Source organism: Heptranchias perlo, chromosome 1 (assembly GCF_035084215.1).
Source record: "Heptranchias perlo isolate sHepPer1 chromosome 1, sHepPer1.hap1, whole genome shotgun sequence".
Lineage (NCBI taxonomy): Eukaryota > Metazoa > Chordata > Chondrichthyes > Hexanchiformes > Hexanchidae > Heptranchias > Heptranchias perlo.
The window spans coordinates 33,441,946-33,457,776 of record NC_090325.1 but is presented as its reverse complement, the minus strand read 5'-3'; the positions used below and the strand labels follow the sequence as shown (position 1 = coordinate 33,457,776).

Genomic DNA, 15,831 nt, shown 5'->3' with positions numbered 1-15,831 from the left:
TAAATTTTGTACAAGAGGAAAGTAGGAGAAAGAGAACAACTCAACACAAAGGGGAATGAGATTCTAATTTGTAAGCAAGACAATTTATTCAAATACAAGTTGCAACTTCAATCATTTAAGAGAATCAAAAATGTTCACGTTCATGGAAAAAAGTACCTTGATAGCTCAGCGAGTAAATGCAGTGACTGATGTATTACTAAATCAGACAAATTAGTTAAATCTTAGGATTAATCCCCGATCTGTGCTGAGCTAACTCCTTTAGGAGAGGGATGGGGGAAAATCATAGAATCATAGAAGTTACAACATGGAAACAGGCCCTTCGGCCCAACATGTCCATGTCACCCAGTTTATACCACTAAGCTAGTCCCAATTGCCTGCACTTGGCCCATATCCCTCTATACCCATCTTACCCATGTAACTGTCCAAATGCTTTTTAAAAGACAAAATTGTACCCGCCTCTACTACTGCCTCTGGCAGCTCGTTCCAGACACTCACCACCCTTTTGAGTGAAAAAATTGCCCCTCTGGACCCTTTTGTATCTCTCCCCTCTCACCTTAAATCTATGCCCCCTCGTTATAGACTCCCCTACCTTTGGGAAAAGATTTTGACTATCGACCTTATCTATGCCCCTCATTATTTTATAGACTTCTATAAGATCACCCCTTAACCTCCTACTCTCCAGGGAAAAAAGTCCCAGTCTGTCTAACCTCTCCCTGTAAGTCAAACCATCAAGTCCCGGTAGCATCCTAGTAAATCTTTTCTGCACTCTTTCTAGTTTAATAATATCCTTTCTATAATAGGGTGACCAGAACTGTACACAGTACTCCAAGTGTGGCCTCACCAATGCCCTGTACAACTTCAACAAGACATCCCAACTCCTGCATTCAATGTTCTGACCAATGAAACCAAGCATGCTGAATGCCTTCTTCACCACCCTATCCACCTGTGACTCCACTTTCAAGGAGCTATGAATCTGTACTCCCAGATCTCTTTGTTCTATAACTCTCCCCAACGCCCTACCATTAACGGAGTAGGTCCTGGCCCGATTCGATCTACCAAAATGCATCACCTCACATTTATCTAAATTAAACTCCATCTGCCATTCATCGGCCCACTGGCCCAATTTATCAAGATCCCGTTGCAATCCTAAATAACCTTCTTGACTGTCCACAATGCCACCAATCTTGGTGTCATCTGCAAACTTACTAACCATGCCTCCTAAATTCTCATCCAAATCATTAATATAAATAACAAATAACAGCGGACCCAGCACCGATCCCTGAGGCACACCGCTGGACACAGGCATCCAGTTTGAAAAACAACCCTCTACAACCACCCTCTGTCTTCTGTCGTCAAGCCAATTTTGTATCCAATTGGCTACCTCACCTTGGATCCCATGAGATTTAACCTTATATAACAACCTACCATGCGGTACCTTGTCAAATGCTTTGCTGAAGTCCATGTAGACCATGTCTACTGTACAGCCCTCATCTATCTTCTTGGTTACCCCTTCAAAAAACTCAATCAAATTCGTGAGACATGATTTTCCTCTCACAAAACCATGCTGACTGTTCCTAATTAGTCCCTGCCTCTCCAAATGCCTGTAGATCCTGTCCCTCAGAATACCCTCTAACAACTTACCCACTACAGATGTCAGGCTCACTGGTCTGCAGTTCCCAGGCTTTTCCCTGCCGCCCTTCTTAAACAAAGGCACAACATTTGCTACCCTCCAATCTTCAGGCACCTCACCTGTAGCGGTGGATGATTCAAATATCTCTGCTAGGGGACCCGCAATTTCCTCCCTAACCTCCCATAACGTCCTGGGATACATTTCATCAGGTCCCGGAGATTTATCTACCTTGATGCGCGTTAAGACTTCCAGCGCCTCCCTCTCTGTAATATGTACACTCCTCAAGACATCACTATTTATTTCCCCAAGTTCCCTAACATCCATGCCTTTCTCAACCGTAAATACCGATGTGAAATATCACAAGATAAGTCATGATGAACCTTTATAAAACACTGGTTCAACCACAACTGGAGTATTGTGTCCAGTTCTGGGCACCACACTTTAGGAAAGATGTGAAGGCCTTAGAGAGGGTGCAGAGGAGATTTACTAGAATGATTCCAGGGATGAGGGACTTTAGTTACGTGGATAGACTGGAGAAGCTGGGGTTGTTCACCTTAGAACAGAGACAGTTGAGAGGAGATTTGATAGAGGTATTCAAAATCATGAAGGGTCTAGACAGTAGATAGAAAGCAACTGTTCCCATTGGCGGAAGGGTCAAGATCCAGTGGAAAAGATTTAAGGTGATTGGCAAAAGAACCAAAGGTGACATGAGGAAAAACTTTTTTTATGCAGCGAGTGGTTAGGATCTGGAATGCACTGCCAGAGGGAATGGTAGAGGCAAATTCAATCATGGCCTTCAAAAGGGAACTGGATAAGTACTTGAAACGAGAAAAGGTGCAGAGCTATGGGGATAGGGCGGGGGGAATGGGACTAGCTGGATTGCTCGTGCATAGAGCCAGCGTAGGCTCGATAGGCCAAATGGCCTCCTTCCATGCTGTAACCTTTCTACGATAAGCAAAAAGCAAAAATCTAAACAAAATAAATTAATTTAGCTATGATATACCCTTTGACCTTTTATGACATTAAAACATTTCAAAAAAGCTTATTACTGACAGTCTTAATAGTATGTAAAATCTAACTATTCATAAATTTAATAGTCACATGATTTTTAGGTTTCTTCTCACTATTAAGAACAATCCAGATTAGAAACCCTGAAACTCTCAATACAACATTTTGAATCTGAAAGTTTTGGTACTTAAAAATAATGATCTAGATTTTTTTTGTGGGGTGGGGGGAAAAATGTATACATTATGCAATCTGGTAAAGCAAAGTTGAATCTATTTCATTTTCTGAATACACTAGACTCTGTACAAAGTTTTAAAATTTTTACAGAACTTCAGCACCATTTCTATAAGTAATCTGTAAAAGGAAAATGCTACTTCAAATTTAAAAATGATCATGGATAAATTCCTTTTTTTAAGGGTTCTGGCCTATGCGATGCTGTGTTGTAGAGAAATCCAATTTCCAGTATTGCATTTCTTCATGGCTATTTCCCAAATGGAGGGCACCATTCTGGATAGCAGTGATATACAAAATTGAAGAAGCAATTTTGGCCCAGACATAACAGCTGTTTTGTTGAAAATTGCACTAAGGCAGAAAAGAGCACAATGCTCTTCCCAACTTCAATATATTGTAGTGCAGAAGGAAGGGGGAAGAAAGTAAATGGGAATGTAATATTACTCTTCAAAAGGAAGTGAGAATGGGGAGCAAGGCATCACAATATACCGGAGCAGTGGGATACAGGCTCATGCCCGCAATCCTCTATCCTGCTAAATTTCCAATCTTGGTTAAAGGTGAGGCACTTCCCTATGGGTGGGAGGGAAAGATAGAAGCAGCATAACACTGGTCATTACTGTTCCCTCTTATGTACTGCCAAGTGGCTGGGTTATAGCAGATGGGGCAGGTTAGCTAATCCCAGAGCAGCAGTTGTTACATAGCCTGAAGAGACCTGGAATAAAAAAAATTGCAAAGAAAATAGCTTATTTGTACTTGAAACAACTTGAAATGTAGGTATATTCTAATGGTTCACATTGTCCATAAATGTGAAATTAAGATAACTGTGCATTTGCTATTGTCTCAGTCACCCATTTTTAACAGTTTCACCATTTACTAGAGGCAGTCCAAGAACAGTCTTCCCCACTGCACAAATTACTCATAACACAAACAAGGACAGTGGGCTGTGTGCACCAATCAATCCATTTGTGGCATCACTGGGAGATAACAATTCCACTTTAGATTTTACCAGTAGAGCTGAATAGGCAAAGAAATGCAACATTCCATTACAAGCCATATTTCTCAAACATCAGCAACACAGTCCAGAGGCTGTCAGAGTAAACTATACTCCTCCCTCAGCTAGCAGGATGGACTCAAGACCTGCTCCCAAACATCCGCCAGTCTTACTCTAAAAGTAGCTTCTAGGGTTGACCGGTTAAACTCCTCTCCAGGAGTGCTTCTTCTCGCCACACCTAAAGTCAGGAAAGCCACTTTATGGGAAACCATGACAATGAAACTACACTCTATAGCTGCACAACGCAGCACTTTGGCGCTTCCATCCATTGCATCACAGATAATTTTAGCAGAATAGTTTTCAGGGATATACTAATAGCTGTACTGATAAATAGGGTGTGGCACTAAGTAAAACAGATCCTGGAAGTTCAAGGTTTAATCCCTTGGTCTCTTGTGAATTAGTCTATCTTGGCTGGGATAGTGGCACGATGCTAAAATTGGCCTCTAGGGTCCCAAGACTGCGGAGGAGGAGAAGATGATGCCAGCAAACTCCAGACTGTTTACAGGGACCCCTGCTGGAACTTTGCATGCAGATACTGGATGAAGACAAAATGAACCTTGGCTAAGGTCCACTAATCTGGAGATATTCACTCTCCAGGTTCAGATTAAGAATGGTCACTTTAGTGAGCTACCAGAAGACCACTACTGCCTCAAACAAAATTTGAGCACGTCAACAGTTTCAAGGAGATCGGGGAAAGACTGAAGTGAAAGTTACCATTGTTCAGTTCTCCTTTATTCTCTAGTTTAGTTAACAAGTTGGCCACCTGTGTATTCTACAGCCTTGTTACTATCAAAGTTAGGATTGGGATGTCTTTTGATGGCTTCTTCCAGGTGGGGTGGGGTGCGAGAAAGGAGAATCAAAATCAAGCTCAAACAGTATTCACAAATATGAAACTTCAGCAGGGTCACTGGATAGTAGTCAGGTGTAGGAACACACGCTAAATTCCCCCTCCCAAAATTGGGGTGCTGGATGCATCCCTACATTGTCCCACGATCATCTAATTCAAGATAAAGTAGGAACGGAAGTTGGGACATTTCTGATTGGTATGGCTCAACTACTCACTGAGCTGTCAGAGGTTTCATAAAAGTCTAACTTAAAGTATGACAGCAGCAAAGGTAGAAGGTTTGTTTCTCACTCAAAAGAATGATGTTCCAATATGAGATTTGATTTGCAATTCAAACTTGGTTGTCTTCTATGGCTGGATTTTTCCATTTTCTGCCCTTCCAGATAGGGAAGGGTGGAGTACAATTCCCTGGATACGCTTTCCACCAACACAAAGCTCCAGTATGTGGCACTGTCCATGCATTGCACCAGAGAATTCCAAGTGTGCAGTCAACAAGAGTATTCATAAATCCACCCCCAACCCAAACCATTTGACCACAAATGGTGCCTACTTGCAAATCAGAAAATTCCACATTATCCTAATTAGATGTTAAAAAGAATCAACCTTAACCAAGATATTATGCACAGTGGAAGTGAGGACTCTCAGTGCAACATACAAATTCTTTCCAAACTTATAGCATCCACACCATGGAAACGAAGAACAAATGGTCCAGACACCATTGCTTCCAATTCTGGTTCACATACAGTCAAGTTAGCAAGGATAATGAGTAAAAGCTAATGGTTACCTCATTGCAACAAATTACACTTTCATCAAAATTCTGTATAACCTACATTACAGCAAGATTAAATTGCAAAGTTTAACTCATTGATTCTGCATTTGGTCTAAGTTCCTTCAGAAAATATTTTTAATGTGCTGGGATTATTTGTTGCTTTGATTTGTTGAAAGGGATTTCAATCACCATAAAGTCTTCAGCTAGAGTCACTTCCTGTCCTTCCAGCACCAACTCAGCCTGTGTCTTCAGTTCCATTACATCATCATCCCCTGCATTAGTAAGGGCAGTAGGCTTGTACCTTTGACTGAAGTGAGTAAGGATCAGCCGTTTAACTTTGCACGATTTTGCAAACTCTGCAGCAGTCTTTGGAGTGCAGTGTCCATGTTCCTCAGCTTTGTCCGACTGACTGTCGTCTAGTGTAGCCTCATGCACCAGCACATCTGCATCAGTGCAAAGTTTCTTACCCATGTCGCCCACGATACGTGAACAATCTCCTAAAATGCAAATTTTCCGACCCGGAATAGGAGCTTCTAGAACGTCCATGGGAAAGACGGTCACTCCATTGTTTAGCGTGATGGCATGTCCATTTTTTAGTTTTCCATACAAAGGTCCTGGTTGAACACCTAGAATAATCCAAATCACACAAAATTTAGGGAAAAAATACTAGTTAAAAAAGAAAGATAGCAAATGTAGAAAAGACAAGGCAAAAATCTACAGAGCATGCATTTTTCAATTTAAAAAAAAAATTCTCTTCTGCAAATCTCTTGTTTTGCCCGACATTTTTTTAAAATGTAAAACAACAGGTTTTGAATTTTCAGTTCTAAAAAGACTTTTCTGAAAAATCAAATTCAATTATGGTCGCAGCTAAAATGTTTTTTTTCCTGTTTCAGACGTAGACCCACCAATTTTTTTCTCCAAAATAATCTGCAGAGGTGGCCTCATTCTTGACCATTCTCTCCCCCCTCCCCAAATTTAGTATTCAGTAAGTAAGGCTGGGGAATATGACTGTTCATTACTGAATTAAGACTAGATACAAAAGTAAAAGCAATTAGAGGACAAGATCGTTAGAATTGAGACTGATAGCAAGACTGAAGTACAAGTTCCAACCTCTTAGGCTATTCACATTTGAGGCAGTGTTGCCAGGCTTTGGATCACAAAGCTCAACAAGTACAGTACTTCGCAGAGAGAAAAAAAAACCATCTTGCAGATAAAGGTGACCCTAAATGCTAAACTTGCATAGCAGGCAATACAAAGCAATACCAATCGCAGCCACTCAAAATCCATGATCCTTTAGCAGGTAAAACAGGACAAGAAATGCTCTTTGAAAGCTGTGGAACCTGGAATTTTTCCTTTTAACATTGGCATAATCACCATTTTACCAAGTCTTCCATAAAGGGTGCTATTACGGAAGGAAGCATGTTTACCAGTAACAACATAGACAAGGATGTTTCAACAAAAAACAGCTAAGAACTTACAATACAAAACCACTAATATATACCTCCACAAATCATTCCCTTCTCAAATGAACCCTTTAATTAACACACTATCAGACTACTTACTGAACAATTCAAACTGAAGCGCTCATTCTTGGGTTGGGCTAAGTGGCAATTAACTTGTGCCAGGCAATGACCATCTCCAACAAGAGAGAGTCTCCCCTTGACATTCAACGGCATTACCATCACCGAATCCCCCACCATCAACATCCTGGGGGTCACCATTGACCAGAAACCTAACTGGACCAGCCATATAAATACCGTGGTAGATGTCACTCTGCTTTTTAAGAAAGGAGAGGGAAACCAGGGAATTATAGACCAGTTAGCCAAACATCTGTTGTGGGGAAAATGCTGGAGTCTATAATTAAGGATAGGGTGACTGAACACCGAGAATTTTCAGTTAATCAGAGAGAGCCAGCATGGATTTGTGAAAGGTAGGTCATGCCTGACAAACCCGATTGAATTTTTTGATGAGATGACTAAAGTAGTGGACAGGGGAATGTCAATGGATGTTATTTATATGGACTTACAGAAGGCATTTGATAAGGTCCCACATAAGAGACTGTTAGCTAAGATAGAAGCCCATAAAATCGAGGGAAAAGTACAGACTTGGTTAGGAAGTTGGCTGAGCAAAAGGCGACAGAGAGTAGAATGGGTATGTATTCACATTGGCAGGATGTGACTAGTGGAGTCCCGCAGGGATCTGTCTTGAGGCCTCAATTATTCACAATATTTATTAACGACTTAGATGAAGGCATAGAAAGTCACATATCTAAGTCTGCTGACGACAAAGATTGGTGGTATTGTAAGCAGTGTAGATGAAAACATAAAATTACAAAGGGATATTGATAGATTAGGTGAATGGCCAAAACTGTGGCAAATGGAATTCAATGTATGCAAATGTGAGGTCATCCACTTTGGATCAAAAAAGAATAGAACAGGGTACTTTCTAAATGGTAAAAAGTTAAAAACAGTGGATGTCCAAAGGGACTTAGAGGTTCAGGTACATCGATCATTGAAGTGTCAAGAACAGGTGCAGAAAATAATCAATCAGGCTAATGGAATGCTGGCCTTTATATCGTGAGGACTAGAGTTATGCTGCAGCTATACAAAACCCTGGTTAGACCACACCTGAAGTACTGAGAGCAGTTCTGGGCACCGCACCCTCGGAAGGACATAATGGCCTTGGAGGGAGTGCAGCGTAGGTTTACAAGAATGTTACCCAGACTTCAAGGGTTAAGTTACGAGGAGAGATTACACAAATTGGGGTTGTATTCTCTAGAGTTTAGACAGTTAAGGGGTGATCTGATCAAAGCTTAAGATATTCAGGGGAAAAGATAGGGTGAAGAGAGAGAAACTATTTCCGCTGGTTGGGGATTCTAGGAGTAGGGGGCACAGTCTAAAAATTAGAGCCAGACCTTTCGGGAGTGAGATTAGAAAACATTTCTACACACAAAGGGTGGTAGATGTTTGGAACTCTCTTCCGCAAACGGCAATTGATGCTAGCTCAATTGTTAAATTTAAATCTGAGATAGTTAGCTTTTTGGCAACCAAAGGTATTAAGGGATGGGCCAAAGGCAGGTATATGGAGTTAGATCACAGATCAGCCATGATCTTATCAAATGGCGGAGCAGGCTCGAGGGGCTGAATGGCCTACTCCTGTTCCGATATTCTTGTGTTCCTAAGAGCAGGTCAGAGGCTCGGTATTCTGCGGTCAGTGACTCACCTCCTCACTCCCCAAAGCCTTTCCACCATCTACAAGGCACAAGTCAAGAGTGTGATGGAATATTCTCCACTTGCCTGGATGAGTGCAGCCCCAACAACACTCAAGAAGCTCGACACCATCCAGGACAAAGCAGCCCGCTTGATTGGTACCCCATCCACCACTGGCCCACTGTGGCTGCAGTGTGTACCATCCACAGGATGCACTGCAGCAACTCGCCAAGGCTTCTTCGACAGCACATCCCAAACCCACAACCTCTTCCACCTAGAAGGACAAGGGCAGCAGGCACATGGGAACACCACCTGCACGTTCCCCTCCAAGTCACACACCATCCTGACTTAGAAATATATCGCTGTTGCTTCATCGTCGTTGGGTCAAAATCTTGGAACTCCCTTCCCTTGGAAAACAGTCACCACACGGACTGCAGCGGTTCAAGGCGGCGGCTCACCACCACCTTCTCAAGGGCAATTAGGGATGGGCAATAAATGCTGGCCTTGCCATGAACGAATAATAAAAAAAAACTCACTCAAAATGGCTAAAATAGTCATCTAAGAGAAATAATCTGCAATTATAATTTTCTTAACACCATGGACTGCATTTTGTCATTTTAAAGTAATGAATGAGGAGGAATTTAGATTTCCAAAAATGTTAATATTCACCAATTAGTGAAAAACAGTTACTACTATAACTTGCATTTATATAGCACCTTTAACGTAGTAAAACGTCCTAAGGCACTTCACAGGAGCGTTGATAATATAAAAACAGAAAATATGGAAATGCACAGTGCTGTCAGCATTTGAGAAAGAAAACAGGTCATCTCAGGTCATGACCCATTTTAAATTTAGTACAAGACTGTCCATCCCAAAACTGAGTTGTATGACTTTCAGATCAAGTATGGGAGAAGCAAGAGAGCTTTCTGCCCTGCCAATGCTAGTTTTAGTGAAGATTTCCATCTGAAACATGAGTCACTCCTCTCTTTTACAGCCTGATGGGCCTGCTATATATTTCCAGATATTTTGATTTCTGATGTATACATTTACCATTTCAATCTAGTTTGAACAACCTATTGTATGTCTCAATTAAACATGACAGTTTTTGGAGCCTCAAATTACTTCATGTTGGCAGTGATGAGAGATTCTGGCAATCCCAGGATCCAAAGAAAGTGCAGTGAAAAAAAAAGGGACAGTAATAGTGACAAAATCTACAAAATTACCCATATCTTTCAGTTTTTGCGTCTGAAGTCTTCCTGGTCGTTTTCTCTCCTCAATTACAAACCCAAAAGATGGTATGCGATGAAAAAGCCTGAAAGCTTTTACAATGAATTGTTCATGATTGACAAGATTATAGCAGTCTTCCTGAGGATCGAGATGAATTGTTTTTCCTTGTAGTTCCTGAGGATGAAGCTGATCATCCACTTTCTGTATAGAGGGTTCCCTCCATTCCTCAGGGAAACACTGATCTTCTGTTGGAACCAGTTCATGAACTACATATGGGAAGACCAACTGTGAGTGAGAAAGTTCCATGCTTGTCCTCAGAAATTTCCGTAATCCAATGGGCCCATATATCTCAACAGGCTGTTTGTTTAAGAGAGAACTACACTGGAGGCTCACTGTGCACAAGAGACCAGGCAATCCAAACAGATGGTCACCATGGAGATGAGTAATGAATATCTTAGCAATTTTTCCTATAAAATACAATAGAAGAATATTATATGCATTTGCTTCTTAAAATTAGTCACAATACACCTTCATAACTGGGATTTTTAGGTCTGAATTTAGTGTCACTGAATGCAAGCAGAAACCAGGATGCTTTTTTGGGGGGGGGGGGGGGGGGGGGGTAAAGGGCCTGCACACCAGTATAGTTTTTGAATGGTATCTGGAAATGTCCAAGAAGGAAAGTCAGACATTTTCCCAAAACAAGAACATTTCCATTTACTTGTCTTATAACCTACATCCATTAGTCAATAAATTTGCAACATCAGCAATATACATTAAATGGCAGAATTTTAAAGGGGGTGCAGGAACAGAGACACCTGGGGGTTTACATACACAAATCTTTGAAGGTGGCAGGACAAGTTGAGAAGGCTGTTATAAAAGCATATGGGTTCCATGGCTTTATAAACTTCGGAATATAGCACAAAAGCAAGGAAGTTATGCTAAGCCTTTATGAATCATTGGTTAGGCCCCAGCTGGAGTACTGTGTCCAATTCTGGGCACCACACTTTAAAAAGGATGTCTAGGCCTTAGAGAGGGTGCAGACAAGATTTACTGGAATGGTACCAGGGATGCAGGACTTTGGTTATGAGGAGAGACTAGAGAAGCTGGAGTTGTTGTTCTTAGAGCAGAGAAGGTTAAGGGGGGATTCAATAGAGGTGTTCAAAATCATGCAAGGTTTATAATAGAGTAAGCAAGACAAATTGTTTCCAGTGACAGAAGGGTCAGTAACCAGTGGACACAGATTTAAGGTGATCAGCAAAAGAACCAGAGGCAAAATGAGGAGAATGTTTTATACAAGTTGTAATGATCTGGAATGCACTGCCTGAAAGGGTGGTGGAAGCAGATTCAACTTTCAAAAGGGAATTGGATAAATACTTGAAGGGGAAAAATTAGCAGGGCTGTGGAGAAGGGCAGGAGATTGCTCTTTCAAAGAGCAGGCACATTGGATCAAATGGCCTCCTTCTGTGCTGTAAGATTCTATGATTCTATAAAGGAAACATCAACACTCAGGCCATGACGCCACTCCTATCCTGTCTGGTTTTCAACTTGGTGAAAGGTGGCAATCCTATAGGAAGTGAGATCATGGTTTGAGTTCTGATCTTTTGTTACTGCTGTGAAAATTTATTGAAACACTTAATAACTCTAATTGCTTCACATCACAAGACACAGAAAAACAAAACAAAAAATGAGTTTTAGCATCTAGTTTTATTATTTAGAAATTTCCAAAAATAGTTCACTCAAAAGCAGAAAAAGTGGCAACCTTAGTTCTAAACTCCAAAATACCCCGGGAAAATGTCAACCAGCGTCTGAAAGGAGGGCAGTTTAACATAATTTGCCGAGTCCAAAAATGGACAGAATGTTATTTTTGTTAAAGTGCAGAAATTTAAAACCATAATTTTAAAGAAAGAAAGAATCTGCAATCATATCGCACCTTTCATATTTGCAATGCACCCAAAGTGGTTTGCAACCAATGGATTAATTTTGAACTGCGGTCACTGTTGTCAAATAGGCAACTACAACAGACAATTTGGTCCCACAAAACATCGAATGAATGGATGTGTCTTGGTCGTGTTGGTTGAGGGCGGGTTCGTGGCTCAGACACCAGAACTCCCTGCTCTTTAAATAGTGCCATGGGACCTTTTATGCCCACCTGAGCAGGCAGACAACTATTTTTCTCTCTCCACACAAGGCTGCCCGATCTATGGAGTGTTTCGAGAGGTTTCTGTTTTCATTGCAGATTGCCAGCACTTTGCTAAATGAAAGTCTTCCTTTTTTTAAAAAAAAATCAGGACCTGAAACATGAACGCAGCATTTTCCTTCCCAGTTTTATTTTCTCGGCCTTGTGCTGACGTGATCCGAATTGTTAGGGGTGAGGTTTATGATTAGGAAAAGAGTGGGGTCGAGCAAACCCGCTGAAACATTGAGTTGGGGGGGGGGGGGAAGCTGTGCTCTTTGTGAAGAGGGCGAAACATGAAGATAAGCGACATTTTCAAAGCGAGAGGGAGCTCGCTCGCCTGCCGGGGAGGAAGAGAGGAGTGTGTGCGCTGAGTGACCGCTCCGGCCCGGTCCGGTCCGGCCCCACCGGCCGCGGGCCCGACAACCTACCCGCTCTCAGTTGGCTCCGCATGAACTGAGTCTGAGTTCCTTCGCCGCAGTCGAAAAGCCAGCACTCGCCCTCATACCGCAGCGCCACAGCGGAGGCCCCGCGGGTCGGGGACGGGTAGGCCGACCCCGTGCCCAGGAACGTCAGCTCCACCGACATGATGATGATGGCGGCGGCGGCTTTGAAATAACAGATTCAAAAACAACAAAAAAAAACCCGACGCTTCTCGAGGACACGGCGACGACCGGCTCCGCGCACATGCGCACTACGCGCTCCCCGCATTGTTTTTTTTTGTTCGAGGACCCGCCCCTTCCCTCTTTCTTTACTTTATTGGTTCATTTTTCAAAGCGTTCCCACCAATCAAACGCCGAGTGGTATTGATTGACAGTGTACAATGGGCTCGGTGTGCTGATGTTTCTGGGGATGTGGGAAAATGAGCGTGTTGGTGTTTAGTGGGGACCATGCGGTGGTCTGTATGCTTGGCGTTGACCTGGTCTTGTAGCAGGCACATTGCTTTGCTGGTTTTTCACGCTTCCATATCCACCACCCCTTCAGCTATTCACACAAACTCTGTGTCTCCTATCAGCCATCTCAGCCCCACGCTGGAATTCCCTCCATAAACGCCTCTTCACCTCCCTTCTCCTCCTTCAAGACCCTCCCTAAAACATATCTCTTTGACTAAGCTTTTAGCTGCACTTCCGAGTATCTCCAGCTTTCGCTCGGTGTCAGTTTTTGTCTGATTAGGCTTCTGTAAAGGGCCATGGGACATTTTTCTATGTTAAAGATGCTATAGAAATGCAGGATGTAGAGATGCCGGTGATGGACTGGGGTAGACAAATGTAAGGAGTCGTACAACACCAGGTTATAGTCCAACAGCTTTATTTGAAATCACAAGCTTTCGGAGCTTTGCTCCTTCGTCAGGTGAGTGAAGGGTTCCATAAAGGCACAGCATATATAGTCAGAGAACAATGCCTGATGATTACAGATAATCTTTCTAACTGCCCTTTATCACACCTCAGCAGAGAGATAATCACAGCATTCAAAGGAGTGGATGGTGTTCAGACAGGTTAGTCAGGGAAACATTACATCCAAGAATACTGAATAGACAAGGGGTCAGATCACAAAAACAAAGACAGAGAGAGAGAGAGAATGACCAGTTGTATTAAAAACAGATAACTTTTTTTCGCTGGTGGGGTTACGTGTAGCGTGACATGAACCCAAGATCCCGGTTGAGGCTGTCCTCATGGGTGCGGAACTTGGCTATCAATTTCTGCTCGACGATTTTGCGTTGTCGTGTGTCTCGAAGGCCGCCTTGGAGAACGCTTACCCGAAGATCGGAGGTTGAATGTCCTTGACTGCTGAAGTGTTCCCCGACTGAGAGGGAACCCTCCTGTTTGGCGATTGTTGCGCGGTGTCCGTTCATCCGTTGTCGCAGTGTCTGAATGGTCTCGCCGATGTACCATGCTCCGGGGCATCCTTTCCTGCAACGTATGAGGTAGACAACGTTGGCCGAGTCACAGGAGTATGAACCATGTACCTGGCGGGTGGTGTCCTCTCGTGTGATGGTGGTATCTGTGTCGATGATCTGGCATGTCTTGCAGAGGTTGCCGCGGCAGGGTTGTGTGGTGCCGTAGACACTGTTCTCCTGAAAGCTGGGTAATTTGCTGCGAACGATGGTCCGTTTGAGGTTAGGTGGCTGTTTGAAAGCGAGTAGTGGAGGCGTGGGAATGGCCTTAGCGAGGTGTTCGTCGACATCGATGACATGGTGAAGGCTGCGAAGAACATGGCGTAGTTTCTCCGCTCCAGGGAAGTACTGGACGACGAAGGGTACTCTGTTGGTTGTGTCCCGTGTTTGTCTTCTGAGGAGGTCTATGCAATTTTTCGCTGTGGCCCATCGGAACTGTCGATCGACGAGTCGAGCGTCATATCCCGTTCTTACAAGGACGTCTTTCAGCATCTGTAGGTGTCCATTGCGTTCCTCCTCGTCTGAGCAGATCCTGTGTATTCGCAGGGCCTGTCCATAGGGAATGGCCTCTTTGACGTGGTTAGGGTGGAAGCTGGAAAAGTGGAGCATCGTGAGGTTGTCCGTGGGCTTGCGGTAGTGAGGTGCTGAGGTGCCCGTCTTTGATGGAGATTCGTGTGTCCAAGAATGAAACCGATTCTGAGGAGTAGTCCATGGTGAGTTTGATGGTGGGAAGGAACTTGTTGATGTTATCGTGTAGTCTCTTCAGTGATTTTTCGCCGTGGGTCCATAGGAAGAAAATGTCGTCGATGTATCTGGTGTATAGCGTTGGCTGGAGATCCTGTGCAGTGAAGATGTTGTGCTCGAACTTGTGCATGAAAATGTTGGCGTATTGGGGTGCGAATTTGGTCCCCATGGCTGTTCCGTGTGTTTGGGTAAAGAACTGGTTGTCGAAGGTGAAGACATTGTGATCCAGGATGAAGTGCATGAGTTGTAGGATGGCGTCCGGAGATTGGCTGTTGTTGGTGTTGAGTATTGATGCTGTCACAGCGATGCCGTCATCGTGGGGGATACTGGTGTATAGTGCCGAGACGCCCATCGTGGTGAGAAGTGTTCCTGGTCCAACTGGTCCGTGGGTGCTGAGTTTTTGTAGGAAGTCTGTAGTGTCGCGACAGAAGCTGGGGGTTCCCTGTACGATGGGTTTCAGGATGCCCTCGACGTATCCAGAGAGGTTCTCACACAGGGTTCCGTTGCCTGATATGATAGGACGTCCGGGTGTGTTGACTTTGTGTATCTTTGGGAGGCAGTAGAAGTCTCCCATGCGAACCCAATGAGACAATCAACGATCCGGAACAGCAGACAGAGGGATGCGCGGTACAGCAACCAAAGAACAAAGAGTCAAATTGGACTCCTCCAGAGGGTCGCTGCCCTAAGCTTGACATGTATGCTCAAGCTGTCAGGAGATGCGTCAATGCCAGATTCATCAGCCGCACTCACAATACAGTCCAGAATGTCACCCGAGCACAACGCAACGCCATCGACACTCTCAAGACCAACCGCAACATAGTCATCAAACCAGCGGACAAAGGAGGCGCCATCGTCATACAGAACAGAACGGACTATTGCAAAGAAGCATACCGACAACTGGAGAACCAGGAACACTACAGATCCGACCAAAGAACACACCCACCAGCTCAACAAACTGATCAAGACCTTCGATCCAGACCTTCAAAGCATCCTACGCACTCTCATCCCACGTACTCCCCGAGTGGGAGACATCTACTGCCTCCCAAAGATACAC

The 15,831-nt window shown here is 43.5% G+C and overlaps 1 protein-coding gene across 1 annotated transcript; it reads right to left on the bottom strand.

The window, feature by feature from the left end:
- Positions 1-854: 854 nt before the first annotated feature.
- Positions 855-12,795, bottom strand: elac1 (elaC ribonuclease Z 1). The gene is made up of 3 exons (XM_067983581.1): positions 12,571-12,795; positions 9,963-10,433; positions 855-6,156 (listed from the first exon to the last, which is right to left on the bottom strand). The coding sequence occupies exons 1-3, from the start codon at positions 12,725-12,727 to the stop codon at positions 5,666-5,668; spliced, it is 1,119 nt and encodes a 372-aa protein (XP_067839682.1). The 5' UTR covers positions 12,728-12,795; the 3' UTR covers positions 855-5,665.
- Positions 12,796-15,831: the final 3,036 nt, after the last annotated feature.

Excerpts from the sequence above, each read along its gene's own strand:
- elac1 (XM_067983581.1), bottom strand. The coding sequence starts at position 12,727 with ATGTCGGTGGAGCTGACGTTCCTGGGCACGGGGTCGGCCTACCCGTCC. Across the intron at positions 10,434-12,570 it reads GCGGAGCCAACTGAGAGCGG|GAAAAATTGCTAAGATATTC; the intron begins GTAGGTTGTCGG and ends TGTATTTTATAG. Across the intron at positions 6,157-9,962 it reads GCAAAAACTGAAAGATATGG|GTGTTCAACCAGGACCTTTG; the intron begins GTAATTTTGTAG and ends GGATTATTCTAG.